The sequence below is a fragment of the Marmota monax genome, unplaced genomic scaffold (assembly GCF_021218885.2).
Source record: "Marmota monax isolate L192 unplaced genomic scaffold, Marmota_monax_Labrador192_F-V1.1 WCK01_AAM20220418_F8-fsc00065, whole genome shotgun sequence".
In the NCBI taxonomy this organism is placed as follows: domain Eukaryota; kingdom Metazoa; phylum Chordata; class Mammalia; order Rodentia; family Sciuridae; genus Marmota; species Marmota monax.
The window spans coordinates 9280856-9300050 of NW_026694038.1; the positions used below are offsets into that span (position 1 = coordinate 9280856).

At 41.8% G+C, this 19195-nt stretch overlaps 1 protein-coding gene across 2 annotated transcripts in view; it reads left to right on the top strand.

The window, feature by feature from the left end:
• Window positions 1-19195, top strand: part of Lhfpl3 (LHFPL tetraspan subfamily member 3) — a 529118-nt gene that overhangs the window by 474132 nt on the left and 35791 nt on the right. The window contains exon 3 of one of the 2 annotated variants that reach the window (XM_058585507.1): window positions 5910-5957. The exons of the other annotated variant lie outside the window; for it this stretch is intronic. Coding sequence (XP_058441490.1) covers window positions 5910-5926 — 17 coding nt within the window. The 3' untranslated portion in view covers window positions 5927-5957. The remainder of the gene's footprint in view (window positions 1-5909; window positions 5958-19195) is intronic. 2 annotated transcript variants of the gene reach the window in all.

Here is a 19195-nt window from a genome sequence, read left to right on the forward strand (position 1 = left end):
GCCTATATGACAGGAAAGAAAACTGAATCTTTTTCATTTTATGAAACTAACACTTTCATTAAAAATACCATTTCACCAAAGGAGGATTATGCCAGATTTTCATGTAAAGGAAATGTACTAGAAAGCACAAAGTGACCCAGGATTCCAGGATGGAGGGGCATGGGGTAACAGAAGTGCAGGAAACAGGCTTCTTTGCAGAAACATGTACTTTTAAAAAAATCCATTCCATACAAAAGAGGTAGCAAGTAAAGGGGTGAGGGTGGATAGGGACATAAACTAAGGAAGAAATTGATCAATGGACCCAGAGAAGAGTGCAGGGTTGAATTCTGAGCTAGGACAATGTTTCTCAAATTCGATTTCGAGGACATACTCTTGGGGAATTTGAAGGTTCCATAAGAATATTTTGTGTTTTCACTTTACCCCATTATAAAAATAAAATTTTGTCTTTTTTTTTCAGTGAGAATTCTCAATTTGAAAATCATGTTCAAAGAATAAAACTTTTAACTTTCTGAAGTAAATCTTCTCAAACATAGGTCAAAAAAAAAATGTCTTAGAGTACTCTAAAGGTTTCCATAGTTTATTCAAAATGGAAAATTAGCAACCTAGATGGAGGTAGGCCACACAGTGCCATTTGACTTTTATTCTAGTAGAGGAGTCAAAGCGGTCCCCTAACTTTGCCCTCAGCCCACTTAGGAAGAGATTAAAGCTCTCTAAACTCAAAGGGCAGGTTGCACATATTATTCATATCACACAGATTGAGCATGCTTAATTTGCAGACCTAAAACCCAAAGTGTTCCAAAATCTGACACTTTTTAAGTGCTAACATGTTGCCACACATTGAAAATTCCATGCCTGACCTCATGTGGAGTTACAATCAATACTGACAAACTAAAAATACTGTATAAAATTATCTCCAGGTTATATGAAACATAAATGTATTTCATGTTTAGACTTGGATTCCACCCCCAAGATAGCTCATTTATAAAATTAATGCAAACATATGTAATATAACCAACAAAAGTCTGAAATCCAAAACCCTTCTGGTCCCAAGCATTCATGATAAGGGATATTTAACCTGTGTTGCCTAATGCATATCACTGCTTTAAAAAATGTTGTTCTTCTCTAGAATATGGGAAGCAACTATTAACTCAAGTTTCATGTTCTCTCTAATTTAAGAATGAAGCGAGGAGAGTATTTTACACCATCTCAAAACAGTGATAGTGACAGGCTATGTCACTTGTCCTCTCTATAGAGTTTTTGTATCCTAATCTATAAAATGAGGCAAGTTGACTGGACAATTAGTTACCAAGGTCATGTCATCCAACTCTAGGTCTCTCTGATTCTAACAGTGAATCAGAGTACCATCTTGTATTTCTTCCCTGAAGACCTCTAACTGAAAATCATTTTCACTGGGACTTTATTTCCTGTCTGTTCTTTTCATTGCTACCCTCCACCACTGAGCACTGTATGAATTTTTTGAAGGAAAAAATCTGTCAACACTCAGCATCCCGCCTATTATCCTCTACCACCTAGGAAGTGGGAAATTAAACTACAGAACTCAAACTTCCAGGCCTTAGTGCAAACCACCCAGATATAAAAGAAATACTTATTCAGAGGGACGTTTGGTGGTTTTTCTAAAGTTTCAAATAAATGAGACAGCTGTTCACTCAAGTTGGAGCAAATCAATAAAAATGTAACAACCGTCTCTTTTTGATGTTTTAAATACTATAAATAATGTTCCTTAATGAATGAAACTTCAATCTGTTGATTGAGCCACTACAAAAAGAGTGATTCTTACATTTAGTGAGTCCTCAGAATAAAGTTCTCTAATTCAAGAAGTGATGGTAGAAGGCCTGTCTGTGGGCTCATAGCAAAGAAGAAATATGCTGTTTGTATATGTACATAGAACCAGCAAGACTCATCTAACTTTGGTAAAAGTAATCCCATTCCATTTCCCTAAGAAATCCTCTCATTGCCTCAGCCTTGATTGGAATATGATACCTGTGGTCTGAGGACCACTCTCAGGTATCAGGAGTGCACTAGAAGAGGTTTGTCTTGAGATCTGACTACATAGCTGAGACAGAAGCTTCCTTAGTGACCTGAAGTCCACATTCTGCATAAAGCCTATCTTCTATTCAACTCTTTCTCTCCATTCTAGGGACATGAATGAAGACAATGCATCCTTGTTTGGGCCCATTCTTCTAAATGTGCAACAGAGAATTTTAAAAGAAAGAGTGGAAAATGGAATGAGACCAAACAATGATGCTGATTCATTGAAGTCTAATATGTGTTGCATGCTGTGTGTGTGTGTGTGTGTGTGTGTGTGTGTGTGTGTGTTGGGGTACTTCATATTGCCATCCCTAAGCTATCATTAGTCTCCTTTCCCACATGTGTCTTTCTCTGTGTAGATCTTTCATTTTATCTCTTCTTTGCCTCTTCCGTGAAACTCACTGCCTGTTGGCCCTCTCTCTACCTCTCTTCTCTCAACTGCCTCTTTTTACTAGCTATAATATAGAACTGGAAGGAACTTCAACATAATTTTTGCAATAATTAACTCAAGTTTCATGTTCCCTCTAGTTCAAGAAGGAAGTGAGGAGGGTATTTTATACCATCTCAAAAGAATTACACTTTGTTAATGAGATCCTCATCCCTCCACCCCCATGATATCATTAGATCACAAGGAAAAGAGTTTCACCATCCCTGAGAAAGCAAGAGGAAAGTTAAAGACTGCAGGCAAGGCTTCGTCCATCATTCTGCATATCTGAAAGGGAGCCACTCCCTGTCCTGCCCTTCCCAACCTCATCCTCCCTTTCTCTCCTCCTCCCTTCCCTCACTATGAACATTCCATCTCTCCTGGAGTGCACTCTTACAAAGAATTGGAATTATTTCCTTAGCTGTTTCCAACTAACAATAACCATTAGTCTGCTCTGATCAAACTACACAAACACATACGTGTGCACACACACACCACACACTCACTTCACTCCTTAAAAAGTCAGTCAATTTAATGAGCTGAGAATAGGACACCAAAATACTCTCAAGGCATCCAAGCACCTGTGATGGCAGAACCTATTCTTTCAGCCCTTTCCTCTATGGGCTACCCATTGAAACCTAGGGATGTAACTGACCTAGCTATAGAGAGGATTAGCACCCAGAGCAGGACTTGGAAGTGACTGTCTTTGAACTCTTAACTCAAAGTCATCCTGTGCAGGATAATGGCGCCACAGCCATTTTCACTACACCCAGGGTACTAGCCGTCCATATGTGGTCCTGCAGGCTGATGAGCTCATTGACTCCCCAGGAGATGTGGCACTTCCTGTCCCATCAATGAAAAAAGCATAGCTGCCTCTATCTCTTATCAAAATAATGACCTTCTTCATTTGATGTGGAACCAAATGCAAGATGATAATGCAAGATAATAACTCCAAACCAAGATAATGACTTATTTGAAATGATTCCCTTTGAAATCATCTTGTATTTCCCATCCTAGCTATAATTTGGCTAATTGCTTAATAATTTTGTTTAAATGTCACCATTTCTGCAAACATCAATTCATTAGACCTACTTTTTCTGGTTGAAATCCCTTTGCTTTCCTCAGTATCCTCTGTCTCTTTCTCCCATTTGCACTTTTGCCTGAACAACATTCTAATGACATAAATAGCTTCCCTTCAAAAAAGTGTTGAGCAGATCAAGGTGTTTCTCTGTGTTCCAGAGCCTGAGAAATGTGATCTATGTCCTTGAAACAGTACCTGTGATTGGAAAGATCTAAGACTGTGTCTTTAAAAGCCAGCTTTCCTGCCAAATGAAACTGTGATCACTGGCAGCCCTAACGCCTTCCCATAGTGTGGGGCATACTGCATTTTATATAGTGAGAGGCTGCATGAGAGAGCAAAACTCAAACCAGACTTGATGAACCTGCAGCCCAACTGGCAGCTTCTCAGCTGGGGAACTCAACTCAGGAGTTCACATGTAAGAAAATGATCCTGGTTAAAACCCTGCTCAAAGCAGAGGTCTTCTCAGAGTATGACAGTGTCACCGGGATGTGCATACACTCACACGTACTCTGCTTTGTGGAAGAATGTACTTTCATTGCCATGTCTATTTCAGGGAGCCAGGGATCGAACATACACTCCCTGCAGAGGGACTCCCTGCAGAGAGAGCCTGTGCTCCAAAGGGAGTTTGAGTTACTAACCAAACTCTGACATGTTCTTCACAAATTTCCCCTTCTGTAGTCTACTAGCTGAAAATTTCCAATGTTGCCTTTCACTTTTCATTCGAAATGATACTTCTGGTACCCAACTTAAAATAATCAAGTTGCTTTATGCAAATTTGGTCATGTCCTGAAAAGAGCCAACGTGGTTGTTCATGCCTTTGACAAGAAACATGGAGGAAAGGCCTAGATCCTCTACCCTGAAAACTTCCTCAGGCCAGTGATATATAAGAAGCAACCTAGGTAACAACAAAAAGAGATCAGCAAGAAGAGGACCAAATGGGAAGCAGGAAATGAGAAGCTATGAAATCAAATTAGAATTATTGGGGAGGAAGGAATTGGGTGTCCATGGAGCCAAAGAAGAAGACAGTTAATTACTTTGAGATTCATGCAATATCACATGTTTTTAATTAAGACCACATGTTTTTAAATGAGGTTGTTCTGCATATGCAAATACACCACAAGGAGGTAGAGAGAGCAGCAGTTGTGTTGAGGGAAAGTGAGGAACTAGGCACTGATACTGCACAGAGTGTGGTCATCAAAGGCACACTTACATCCAGGTCATCCATGGGGACTTTCACTTGCAGGTTTCTTTTAGGCTAAGATGTCACACCCCCACCAAATGTCCTCCCTCACTCCCTTCCTTCCTTTCTTTTGCAGTACTAGAGATTGAACCCAGGAGTGCTCTACCACTGAGCTACATCCCAGCCCTTTTTATTTTTTATTTTTGAACAGGATCTCACTAAGTTGATGAAGCCAGCCTCAAACTTACGATCCTCCTGCCTTAGCCTCCTAAGTACCATTCTTTATTGTTGGGCCATAATATGCTGCCAAATGAGGTCAAAACTAATTAAGTGATTTCGGGGAAAAGTGGAAGAAAGAAAGCTGTCCTCCTATGTAGCTTGACAAACCAGTGGGTACCCACACCCACTCCTGCCCTTGCACTGGCACCTTTCAGCAATTCTGAGAGACACCAGATGGGAGCATTTGAGAAGATGAGAGATGACATCCATCCAGAGGGCAATACCTGAGGATATGTGCGTGGCCTTGAACTGCACAATGTGAACCAGGCTTTAGAGTTCTAATTGATCTGTGTGTGTAGAATTGATTTTTACTTATCTTTCTTCAAAAGCTACCCTGAATTGCTTTGGGATAATCCAGAATTTGAAATGATGCCTTCAAAGAATTATAGTGACATATGGAACGCATGCACAACCCATGCATTTCTTACTTTGTCATTTCCTTCTGAATCATTTTTCTTACTGAATAGTTAAAAGTCTCTCTGAGTTCTTGGGTTTCTATACAACTTTATTCCTTCTAGTCTGAAGGGTATTGCTTGAGGAAAACAAAGATTTAAAAAAAATAACAAGGATATGTTCCACATATTTGCATGTATTAATTTATACCATCCTCACGGCAACCTTATGAGGTAAGTACTACTATTAGACCTATTTTACAGGTAAGGAAACAGAGGCACACAAAGATAAGACATTGACCCAGGGTCCTGCAGCTAGCAGGTGGCAGAACCCAGGTCTGAACGCAGCCAGTCTGGCTCTGAAAAAGGGCTCTTTGTCGCTGTGAATCAATCACATGCTGAATGGGATGGCTAGAAATGACATTGTTATTTTTAATCTTTGAAAATAAAGTGTGAGCTCTCATTTATCTTTAACCCTTCTGTTTTTCCCTCCGACACTCTCAGATGATGGAAATGCTTAAGGCAAACTAAGGTAGTGTGAGACCACACCATGTAAGTGTGAGCATGGCTCCTTGTGGGTTCAGCTGTGTTTTGTGCGCTTCCGCCTTGCGTTCCCGCATGTCTTCTCTGCTCTTCTCCTCCGACTCCCGCTTTCCGCAGTTGGGGCTTGGGCCGCATGAACCGTCACTTTTAAGCTGTAGATCCTATGTCTTTGTTCCTGGTTTTCTGTTTGTGCTTCTCTCACACACACAGTCCCCAACACATGGGGTAAGAGCCAGAGCACGTGCAGCTGTAAGCCTGGCAGCTCCGCGGGAAGGAGTTGGGGAGTCCTGGGGGATGCGTTTGGTGATTGTTCTCTGACAATGCACCCTCAGATTGTCAGCTCTTAGCATTCCAGGCACGCGCCCCTGCTCTCACCGCAGCACACACTCCAACGTGGGGAACCACGCGTGTGGGCTTCTCCTCGGGGGCCAGGGTGGGCTCCACCGCCTAGCCAGTGTTCTCTGCCGCTGCGGTCCTAAATGGATTACTGCTCTGTCATTCTCCATAGAATTGGATGCTATGAATATAAACACCATTGTGCCAAGGGACAGGGTTAAAATGAGCCATGAAGAGAAGTGGTAATCTTCTCATTTATTATTTTCTCTCTGTACATATGTATGTGATGGAAATACAAACATATATGGGAAAAAACAGTATTATAAAGAAGAAAGGATAATAATGGGCCTTAGGGCCAGGTATGGACTATTTTGACCTTTCACTGTATACGCATAGACACATACAAACACACACACACACACACAAAAAAAAATCTTTTTGGTATTCCTGGATTCTACACAAACTATTTCCACTATGAGCAAATTTAATATGTGATAAACTAGATCTACGGAGCAAACAAGTTCGGGAAAAGATATTTGTGCCTAGGGCATACCTGGATCATTTAAAATGCTATCCTGTCTCACTACAGCCTTCTTCCACCTGGCTGTGATTTGAGGGTTGGAACTGACTTGTGTTCTCACTCTCACTGAGGTTTTGAATGTGTGTTGAATGGGAATTAGGAGGAAATGTTCCAAGTTAGCTGTCAGAGATGACAAAAATTTAAAATTGAAGGGACTCTCATGAGATGTGACTGAGCCCTGTCCAAGCCCTATTGTATTAAGATCCCAAACGGCTATTCAGAGATGCATGGAATTCTGGAGCCCCAAAGTCCTTATGCTTGGATCCTTCACTCCAAATCCCATAATTTATGGAAGAAAACTTAGATCTCAAGAGAGAAAGTAACTTGTCTGGATTAAAACTCAATCCTCTTCTTTGTATCAAAGCAATTTACTGGAGTTGTATCCCAGCTTCTTTCTCTCTGAAATAGAACCCTTCACATACCATCAGGAGAGCTTTTTATAAATGAAAGAAAGGGAAGGAGTCTACATCTCAAGAAAGGATCCCAGGTCCCATTCACTGGGTCTGCCAGGGTGAGCTGGAGAAAGTCAATGTGCCTCTCTGGACTATGGTTTTCTCGTTTGTAAAATGAGTTTCAGAACAGTCAACTTCAAAAGGTACATCATGTCACATTTGCTTGCTAACCTTGAGCTGTTTTTCTTGCACTTTCCTCCTACCAGTATTCATTTTCTTCTGTAAGATTATGGAAAAAGTTATAGTCAGTCTGTGCAAACAGAGACAGCCTACAGAAGCAAGAACACTGTGAGTCTGTGTTACTAACTGAAGAAGAGCAAGGGCAGGAAGGAGAAGATGCATATGAGAAGCAAATGGCCTGTCCCCTTTACATGAGCCCATCAAACTCAGTAGACGTGGCAAACTCCAGGTTTTGTCATCTCAAATATGTCGTTTTTTGCAGTTTGGTGGTATCAGGATGGGATCTGCTTCTCTCCTCCCCAAGAGCCCACTCATTAGAGTTCTGAAACTTACGGTGATTCAGTAGGTGAATAAGGGTACATTTTCTCTTTTTCAGTGTATTGCTAACCAAATTAACAAGGCCAGGGAAGTCTCCAAAGCAGTTAGAGACTAACTTGAAAACCAATAAGGCAAGAATAGAAACCTACACATGCAAGCTTTCAGCAACATTTTGAGATCAACCCCCTTTTTAGCATAAAATTATGGAAACACCAATATTAACCAAATATACAATGTCATTTTAGCAGAGCTTTTTCTCCCATGACACGCATGACATCTTTGTGATATATCTTCTTTATAGGGCAAAGAATCATCACTGGATTTAATATTTTGGCCCATTTGAGTTTTTCATATATCTTTTGGCTTAAAATGCAACTTTTTCCAAAATACCACACACACACACACACACACACACACACACACACACCTAGTATGCAGCAGGATATTGGATCTGACACTAATTCAAAGCTGAGTGGGAGAAGCAGGACAGGATGTGACAGGATGAGGAACATCACAGAGGTGGATAATTTCGTGTGTACTTTTCAGGTTCGGCTGGACAAAATTTAGCACTGCAAAGAGCCATTATCTCTGAGAGTATTACCAGGATAGAATTTCACTTCCAGAATTTTGTCATAAAAGGGGCTTAGAAGTGGCAAATCTAACAGGAAAATACTATGCAAGGGCATGACGCTTGACTTAAAATTGAGAAATGCCAATCCACCATGGCATCTGGAGGGATCAGCTATTGGAAATTATGGAAAGGGACTGTGGACCCCTTGTTGGCAACTGTCATTGTTTTGGGGATACTAGTCCTTCTCCCATGACAGCTGTACCACTGTTTGAGGAAGAAAATGGCATCCATGGGCCACCATGCAAGACCAATCAGTTGGCCCACTGAGGATGCTGAGCAGGCAGGTGGAGGCAAGAGCCCCTCACCTTACTTCTCCCTGTGTCAGATAGCTCCCTGATCAAATCAACCAGCTGGGAGTGGTGGATGGTTTTTTCAGGCTTCCTGGTGGGCCCTGGTCCCTTAAGGCCTAAGATAACTGTTGGCCTGCTGAGACCTCTAGTGACCAACTTGGAAACTGCAGGTGTCTAAGGACGAAAGGAAGCAGTCCTGTGGGAACTAGCCTCTAAACCACAGCCAGGCACCTCCATGGTCTGAGGAGCCCTGAAATTCTTCCTAGATCAAAGAATGCAAACACTGAGGCCTGAGACCCCTGAAATATCGCCATTGGCTTGGTGATCTGTTGCCATACGAATATGCCCAGCTGTCATTTCAGAGATGATTTCTTCCTGGTTAGCCATGATGATGAGGATTCTGCCTTTTGTATTTGTGATTTTCCAGCTTAGTACTAGCATCTTCTGGAAGCTCTAGATTTGGACAATCCATCATGTATTTTCCCTAGAGGAGACTTGAAGCTAGACTGAGTGTCCAAGGATTAGAAGATCCAGCAACAGATTCTGGTCATCAACAGAGGCTCACACCCATCCCATGGGCTCCCTGGAGACCTGGAGGCCAGCCAGGCTCCTGGGGGTGAAAGGGGGCTGCACTGCTTCCCCTGTCCTTCCCCTCCCAAACATACAGAAAACAAACCCACCACCACTACTACCTCCAGTAGTCTGTTCCTGAGGGCTTCCCCGAAACACTAAGTGGGTTATGCCTGATGGACATGAAAAAAAATTGATTTAATTGTTCTAAATCAGTGGTTCTCAAAATGTGGCCCCCAAACCAGCAGCAGCCTAGCCAGGAGCTTTTTAGAAATGCAAAGTACTGGGCTCCAGACTTAGTAATTAGGCACTCTTGAGAGTGAGGCCCAGGCTCTATGCTTTATAAGCCCTCTGGTTGATTTTGAAGCCTCCTGTGTTTTGAGAACCACTGCTCCAAACATTGATTCCTAAAAGTCAGTAAATATAAGATCATAATTCTTGACTTATTTAAAATGTAGTTTCTGACCCAAGGCCCACAGAGATTCAGTAATTCTGCACTGGGGTGAAAAAATCTGCTTTATTACCATCATTCCATGTAATTCTGATAAGGGGCCTCCATCCCAACAAGTCCTGCTCGAGACAGAGGAGGGAGTTAGAGATAAATATTGTTCTCATATCTCATCGGTCTTTAAAGAGATCTCAGTCAATATCTCAGGTTCTCTAGATATTTGGGTGGGATCATATTGTTCTTTTGACAAATTAGGTTTTGCTGTCCCTATAAGGAAAATCTCAGTGAAGTCGGCATCATAATCCCAAAATGCAATATTTCTCTGAAAAAGATATGCGTTACTGAGAAAATGGAAAGATCAGGAAACCTGAGTCTGGGAGTTTTCTGAGCATGGTGATGAGACTCTCTGTGGGTCTGGATCTCTGGACTAGTGAGCAGGGCTCCCCAGGAAGCAGTGAGTCATCTTTAGGCTGTGGGTCCATCAGATAGCAAGTTGCCCTGTCTTCACCCTCCTCAGATGATTAGAGACAAAGTTGCTTGCAGGACCCAAGAGAACAGTTGATGGTAATACTGTTAGGGGGGAAAAAAGTGGTTTTCAAAATTTGAAATTATAAGCACACTTGGCTTTTACAGCCAGTACATTAGTCACCCTGGAAATTTTTAAGTTCATATTTGTGACGATTCTTGTGAATGTAAAGTTCCAACCCTCCTCAATGCAACCCTGGGGCTCTGGGAACTCCAGAAGAGATCTGCCATTGTTGTTCTTACCCCATGCACTCCACCACTGAACCCCCTTCCCTGCCCAGGGCATCTGCACTTTCTCAGAGCACTAATATGTTGGGAGGTATTCCAAGAGGACTGAGATGCAGAATCAAGAATCTGATAGGAGCAGTCTATAATTCCAGCACACCTATAATCCCAGTGGCTCAGGAGCTTGAGGCAGGAGGGTCACGAGTTCAAAGCCAGCCTAAGCAAAAATGAGGCACTAAGCAACTCAGTGAGACCCTGTCCTAAAAAAAAATCCCCAGTACCTAAAAAAAAAAAAAGAAAAAGAAAAAGAAAGAAAGAAAAGAAAAGAATCTGATATCAGAAACTTGGCCCTGACCTTCCTTGTCACCTGCCACCTGGAAGCTCACACTCTGCCCCAGACGGGCACTACAAAGATTTTGTCTGCCTGGGCAGAAGCTTCAGTAGGCACAAGCCTCCATTCTTTTCAAATTATATAAGTAGAACAAAAAAAAAAATTCTAGCTTCCTTCCTTCGGTCTGTCCTTCCTACTTTCCTCTCCCTTCCTTCTTCCCCTCCTCTTCCTTCATTCTCCCTTTCTTCTTTCCACACTTCATTCCCTCCCTCCTGCCTTACTTCTTCCCCTGGTCCATTTCCCCACGCTCCCTTTTCCACCTGTTCCATGCCTCTGTGACTTTTCCCTCCCTTTCTCTTCTTTCTTCCTGTCGGGTCTCCACCACGCTGAAAAGCAGGTGCTCCCTCTCCACACACCAGGAGCTCCTTGATCCTGGCCGGCACTCACTGTGGAAGTTCATGCATCCTGCCAGCAGGGAAAGCCACCTAATTAGCTGTAAAACATAATTAAGAGACAGATCTCCCCTCACTCAGACAAAGGGAGAGAGAAGGGGAACTAGAAAGGAGAAAAAAGGAGCAAAAGAAACCCCCAAACGAAGCCACAAACATAGAATATGGGATGTAAAATGTCAAATTTTAAACTTACTCTGTGTCCAGAAAACGCACAGGAGCAGCCTGCTACCCACAGAAGCCCACAGCTGTCCCCTGCTGCCCCCAGCACAGGAGGTCAGGCACTGTGCTTCAAATCAGTCAGCAAGAAAGGGTAGAGGAGGAAGAAAAAAATCATCATGGAAGGCTGGGGTTGTGGCTCAGCGGTACAGCGCTTGCCTTGCACATGTGAGACCCTGGGTTCGATCCTCAGCACCACATAAAAATAAACAAGTGAAATAAAGGTGTTGTGTCCAACTACAACTAAAAAATAAATTTTTTTAAAAATCGTCATGGAGAAAGTAGGGCAAAGGGATAGAAGAGAAAGCTCTTGTCCAACGAGCAGGTCTACTGTTCACACAGTTATTCCTGGTTCCCAATGAGCCTGTTCAGGAGTCAAAACTGGGCAGAGCTGGCTGCACTGTTGAAAGTTCTCACTTTCATCTTCCTTGTCCTTTGCTCTTGCACCCAGGGTCACATCACCAGTGTAGACCACAGAGCACCAAGTGGGTGGGGGGAGCCCACAATTGTGGTTTAATGCTCTGCAGTCTCAGTCTTGGAATTACTGACAAGTGTATTTGCATTTGTGTTTTATAAGTCAGAGGGGACAATGGGGCATTGGAGGATGGGGGTCCAAGACACCTCAAGAGGATACATGTGGCCTCCTCCCCTCCCCACATCCCCACCTTCCTGGTGGTGGGTTCACAGCCTACTCCCCTGCCATGGATCTCTCAGTCCTACCTGGCCTCCTTCCCTTGTAAGCCCAGTAATCACTGCCATCCTCTCGGCGCAAGCAGGGGTCTGGACATACGAGTGGAGGATCATAGTTGGGCACCCCATCCTACAGCATCTCAGGGCAAAGTGTAGCAGTTGCAATGTGTCTGGTGGATAGTGGACAAGAGGCCACGACACAGTGAGGGACTCACCTGGTCCATTACCTAGTACGGAGGTTGCAATGCCCTTGGGGGTACCTGTCTGCCATGGACTGGGGACACCACCAGTAGGAAAGGGAGATTTTCCAGGGCCTGCCCCAAGTCAGGAGCTAACGTGTTGGTCCATCAGCTGGTGGGAGGGGAGATCTGAGAAGTCATCAGACCAGAGTGAATAGCTCCTGAGGGTCCTGAGGGTCCTGTGCCAGAGGAAGTACTCCATGCCAGCTTGCTCAGCCTGCTCAATGCCTGGGGAATCTCTTCCTTCTTCCAGCCCTCCTGAGGCTGGGTTTGTCTTTTCTGGCCAGCTCAAGGCACCCTCTAGGGACAAAATACAGGTTGTGCAACATCTGTGATTGCACAAAGGAGTTAAATGCCCTGGCATTTTGTATTTTTTAGAGCTGGCATTGTGCAATGTAAAAAGGAACAGTAACACTAGTGCTGATAATTTAGATCTTTTATTTACTTAGAATGACATTAAATAGCGAACTTTAAAATTTTTTGAGAGAAAAGCCACAGGACAATAAAATGGGAAAAGTTTTCTATGCCAGTACATTTAGTGGCATATTTTTCTGCTTTTTGAAGTTTTCATTTAGCAATGAGTCTGCAAATGGCATAGCTGGTCCTGCCTGCACCCCAGTTGCCCTTGACTGGGAGATGATCACATTTGTCCTTATGCAGTGTTAGAGATGAAATTCTAACTTAGAGAGGAAAACATTTCCAAGTCTATAGCTGTAGGTAATTTCATTCTTACCTACAGAAGACAAAAAGAAGGAAACATAAAATTTTAAAAACTAAGAGGTGCTTGCATCCGGGATCACTGTAGGGGAAGAAAAATAATTTTCCCTTTACCCCTCTAAGTTCTTAGCTGGGATAGACCCCTTAAAAACAGAGAGATAGATAAGTAAAAAATAAATAAATGGGATTTATTAATGCATATACCTTATGTATATGTGAGAGATACCCAGAGATATGAGCAAATCTCAGAGAGGTAGATGTGAGTTCAGTCTTAAATACCATTTTAAGATGAAACAAAGAAAGGTGTTGGGGTGGTGGAGTCAAAGGAAAGAAAAATACAGTAAATAAGGGTAAGTTTGCTATGCAGAGTTATGTCAGTATTGTCTCCATTGAGAAGTCTCTAGAGCTTTAAAGCCATTTCTTCCTGTTACAGAGAGGAGGGAGACATACTATGAGTGGAGATTTATTTTATAGATGTAAATTTCCCTTACAAAAGGGTTACTGCTACTCTTTAGAGCTTCTCCAGTGTCTGCAGTGTCTCAAAATAATCAGCTGGTACCCTACCTTCTGCTGAAGAGATACATTTTGGAATGGCCTACTCTGGTTTTCTATAGCACCCATCACATTTTTAGGGTCACATCACTTGTGCCCAGGGCAGTGAGAGATCCATGGGGGAGACAGGCGGAATCAATTCATCAACTATGGAAGACCTTTTCAACAACACACATTCTTACACTCAACATAGATTGTATTTCCAGCATATCGCAAATGATTTAGGTCATTTGCCATATACTGGAAATGCAGACACTCTCCTGTCTGAAGACTGGCGCCTTTTAAAGAGAATTAATAAACTTATGGGTCTCATAACTTGAATATGGAAAAAGGGAATAAAACAGAATTAAGTGCAGAAAATACCATTTCCATAGCATCATTCATCTAAGTAAAATGTGTAGGGCTACATTCTAAATTCGATTTTGAAAAGAGAAAGCAATTTGGTTCTTCCTTCCAGTCAAGAAAATTTAATTTATAATAAAATGGGTATCAGGCACAGTGGTACACACCTGTCATCCCAGCTACTCAGAAGGCTGAGACAGGAAGATTGAGAGTTCGAAGCCAGCCTTGGCAACTTACTGAGACCTTCTATTAAAATAAAATTGAAAGGGCAGGGAATCTAGCCCAGTGGTAGAGTACTTACATAACATGTGTGAGGCACTAGGTTCAATTCCCAATACTGCAAAAAATTATAATGAAATAATAATAAAAATAATAATAAAGTGAGGTGTGCTATGGTTTATAAATTTCTCATAATTACTCTCCATGGACTCATAATGTATCCATCCAAACACACCTTTCTCAGCACTCTGGTGAACCTCAGTAAGCTCTTTAGGCAGGCGTGGGAGGCTTAATGTATTTCCTGTGAAATTGTACCATTCTCCTTGATCAGCTTATCCCAGCTTTGCAAATTGAAAAAATTTTATTCCAGGCATCAACAGCCTGTTAAATTGGTTCTGATTAATAATTGAATCTTAAGCCCCTTTCAAGACAACATTTACGACAGATTAGTGGGGAGAAGAGAGTGGTATCATGTAGCACTGTCATGATGGAACAGACTGATGACCTCAACTGGAGGTTAAATGCACAGAGTCCAGACTCTGGGGAAGCTTAAATCCTTAGAAAAAGCCTTTATAAAAGTGCACAGAAACAGCTCTCCTGCAGACTGGTGGGCCTACCACTTATTTCCTAGTAATATACTCTTACACTGACTTAGATGCATTCTTCTTGTACTTAGAGTGTGACTTCAGGTCACATTCTTACAGTTCATGTTAAGCTTTCTTGGATTTTGAATTATTTATGATGGCGTTGCAGAATATTTCTTCCTTTAATCCTGAAGGAGAAAATACAGTCCCCCTGAAATGTCAGATGAGAACCAGATAGGCTCCTAGCTTAACAATCCACAAGAACAGCCCTTATGGATAGTTTTCAGTCAGATGGGTGTCCAAATAACTCCAGATCTTTGTGTCAAATCCTTTGAGTGTATCATGCTTGTACAACACCAGAACTTGCCTGGGCCCAGAATCTCCCAGCCCTATTTATAGATAAAGGTAATTTCTATCCTCTTATTCTTTCACCCAAGGGAGGAAAAAAAAAGGAAAACTAAAAGGACAAAAAGATTCTTACATTTAGATGAATGCCCATCACATTTTTAGGCAACTTCTAACCTTTCTCAAAAGAGGCCTGGAGGCTCCTAAAATATGGGATCAGAACCATCGAGGGCATTGGCTTAAATGTTGACATCCCTTCCCAGATCTTCTGATCCTGACTCTTAAGGAATTTTTGAGATAAATAGGAGGCACTTACGTAACACAAATCGAAAACCACAAACCTCCTGGAACTTTCATTAATTTCAGTGAATTCTTATACTTGCTTAATCTAAGGATCCAAAAATTTTATTGCACAAGTAAGAATCTTTAAATCACTTCCTTAGTAAGGCTGATTTGTATGCCTTATAATTCCCAGAAGTTGATAGCAAATGTCTTTCACATTCCTCTTTCCAGTTAGCATGGATTGAGGATACAGTATGACCAGGGCACTGTGATAAGTTCTGTGAATTAGTCTTCAGAGCTTCTCTATGAACATTGAGGCCCTATGTGCTTGGTATACATTGGAAAACCTCACACTGCTTTGAAGTGATACAAAGTCAATCTTGGAGAGGATTGGGGAGCAAGGTAATAATGGCAGTTAGGAGACTCCCAATTCCCTTGTGTTGTTATGGTTTTAACAGATGCTAGTCTTTGCCTATATTCTCTTATTTTACCCTCACAATAACCTATAAAGTGGATGCAGGTACACTGACCCTGTTTTACAGATGAAGATGCCATAGCTCAGTGAGGCTATTTGACTAGTCAGACATGGAGCAGGGCCTCCCTCCTGGAAGTCTGCTTCCACAGTGCAGGATCTTGTTCACCACTATTCCAACTTATCACAGAAGTTTTCCTTTTCCTAGTAAGGCAGCATCAGAAGGTGATGCTATCAAATTTAAATATTTTGTAGTATCATGGAACCTCCTAATTCTATTCCAATGGCAATCCATTTGATATTAAGTCCACACAGTACATAATACACGCCAGGCCTTGTGCCAGGCTCTGGGGATACAAGATAAGCAAATGATGCTTCAAAAAGCTCCCAATTACTAAGATCTTTGGTCATGTAGTCCAGAAGTTGAACTCAGACCTCCTAACTTCCTTACCAGTTTTGAGGCTAGTTAACTGCCTGCTTACCCTCCTTTAAAAAAAATTTTTTAACTGCCAAGATAATTTTCAATATCCTGCATTACTGTGATGTCAGTTTCACTGTTTTTATTCAAGCAAAACCTCTCCTGGGGGAAGTGAATTTGGAACTGAATCTCCTTTGTCACGACATCCGGAGGATTATAATTTTTAAACTCCTTCCAATGAGTCTTTTTCCTCTTTTCTGGATGCTGGTAAAATTTAAATTTTAAAATTTAAAATTTTGGTAAAATTTACTGAGCTCCCAAAACTGGCACCACCCTCAATATAATCCTTAATAAATAAAGAGGGAAACACTGCACAAAGACGGCAGGGTGTTTCCTAGTGAAAAATTCCACAGGAGAGAAATGGAGTGTGTTGTTTGTAATCATCACTACACAGCTGCTTCTGCAGCAAAGTCAAGTTAAAATAAAGCTAGCAAATTCCAGCTGTGTCCCAGGCCACTTCCTGCCACGAAGGCTAAATCCATACCAGAATATCTCACTGTCCATATGAAAGCTGTGTAAAAATATTCTGAAGACCCTTTGAGTTGCCCTGATGAAAGCCAGCAATTAAGACTTCTTTGACTCCAAACCAATCAATAAGTAAGAATTTTCCCCAATCCCTTGAACATTAAAGGTGTTCCAGGAGGGATAGGGACTTCCTAGGGGCGATACAGCTGAAGGGGCTCAGTTCCTGGCTGTGGGACCTGCAACAGGCTCAGATGGCAGCAAACTAAAATTTTCAGGCCTCCCCAATCCTCACTCTTTGGCCCCCGAGAGCAGAGATACCCCTGGAGATCCCCCCTAAAAAACACTATAGAGACAGTGTCTTGCCCTGCCCTGCCCTGCCCTGCCCTGCTTGGACTGTGTCAGCACCTCAAGGTGTGTCTTGCCATCTTGAAAGCCCTCAGTCCAGCACCACCACCAACGCCCTGTGGGCTTTCCACTTTCATTCCTGTGCAGTGGAGCATTTCTGGAGATAGACTCTAAACACAGTGACACATCTGCTACCCCTTCACAGTCTAACCTCCGTGTACACCCCCTGTCACTTGGCATTTCTTTCACTCCCTCCTTCTTGCCTCCCCTCCCCCATGTCCCTTCCAAAAATGGCTCCAAACTTCTCTTTGCCCAAACCTGCAACACACTTTGACCCTCTGTGAACCCCACCAGCAGCTCTGTCAGTATAAAACTCATTCACAAGCAACTTCTCCAAATTCCTTCTCTCATCTCCCATCTTTTTAGTTTCACCTTTTACCCCTTCATCTCTATCTCTATCCTGTTTCTATTACAGGGCCCACTCTTCCTCCTGAGTTCTTAATCTAGACCCTCCAGAGATTGGAGTTCCTCAATTGCTTCCTTTTCCCCACACCAAAGAGATTTCTCTTCATTGGCATGTTCGCTCGCCCTAAAAATGCACCTTCCACACTTAAATTTAAGCTTTTCTTTCTTTTCCCACATTTTCGCTACCAGTTTTTCTTCTTAAAAAATCATTATTTCCAAACTACCTATATATTCTTTTTGAAAGAAAATATTGTATCTCCTGCATTCAAAATAGTTAATAGAGGGATGCAGGCAGAGCACAGAAGATTTTTAGTACAGTGAAGCTACTTAGTATAGTACAATAGTGGAAATAAGTCATTATAAATGTATCCAAACCTATAAAATCTGCATTGCTAAAGGTGAACTCTAGGGGCTGGGGTTATGGCTCAGTGGTAGAGCGCTTGCCTAGCATGTGTAAGGCACTGGGTTCGATCCTTCACACCACATTAAAAAATAAATAAACAAATAAAATAAAGATATTGTGTCCATCTGCAACTAAAAAAAATGTTTTTAAAAAAAATGAACTCTAATATAAACATGGACATAGGGTGATAATAAATGTGACAATGTAGGTTAATCATTTGTAAGAAATGTATCACTGGTAAGAGATGCTGGAGAAATCTGGGGTGGAGCAACAAAGGGTTTATAGGTACTCTCTGTACCTTCTACTCAATTTTTCTGTACAACTCAAATTGCTTTAAAAATAAATATTTTAAAATATAAATAGTGATGTGACCTGTTTACTCACCACTTGGCTTAAGAAATATAGCCTCAGAGTTGAATTGGGATTTACTCTTTTCCTAATCCTTCCACAAGAACTACACACACAAAAGCTTTTTTCTCAGACTTCTTTGCAACCTTCCTTGACTCTTTTCCTTAGAACCATCTCCTTTCTTGGTTACTATGCCGCTGAACTCTTCTCATTCTCATCCGACATCTTCCAATTCCCTCTTCTCTACTTTCTCTAACTCTTTTCTCCCTTCTATTTCTGAACTTTGTCTCCTGTTATCTCTCTTCCCCATATTATATCCATTTCTATTGTTACCTTCATTGACTCCCAAATCTCAATGACTCCAAATCTAAATCTTCAACTAGTATTCTACACCTAAGCTCCATCCCCAAATCTGTTTTTCTTCATCCTAGAAAGATGAAGCTGTCCTACCAGCACCTCAAATTGCCAACCTCAGGGCTTTATCCTCAACCCTGCTCTTTTTGACATTCTCAACAATGACTCCAGTGGAGATATGTATGGGCTTACCAAATTTGTGAAGGACAAAATTGTGTCAATATTGTATAATTGGATATCAGAATATGGATCAAAAATATTTTGGCAGGTTGAATCTAACAGGATGAGATTTATTAAAGATCAATATGATTAACTGACCATGATGGTCAACACCTGTAAGTATGGTGGTGAATACCTGTAATCCCAGGTACTTGGAAGGCTGAGGCAGGAGGA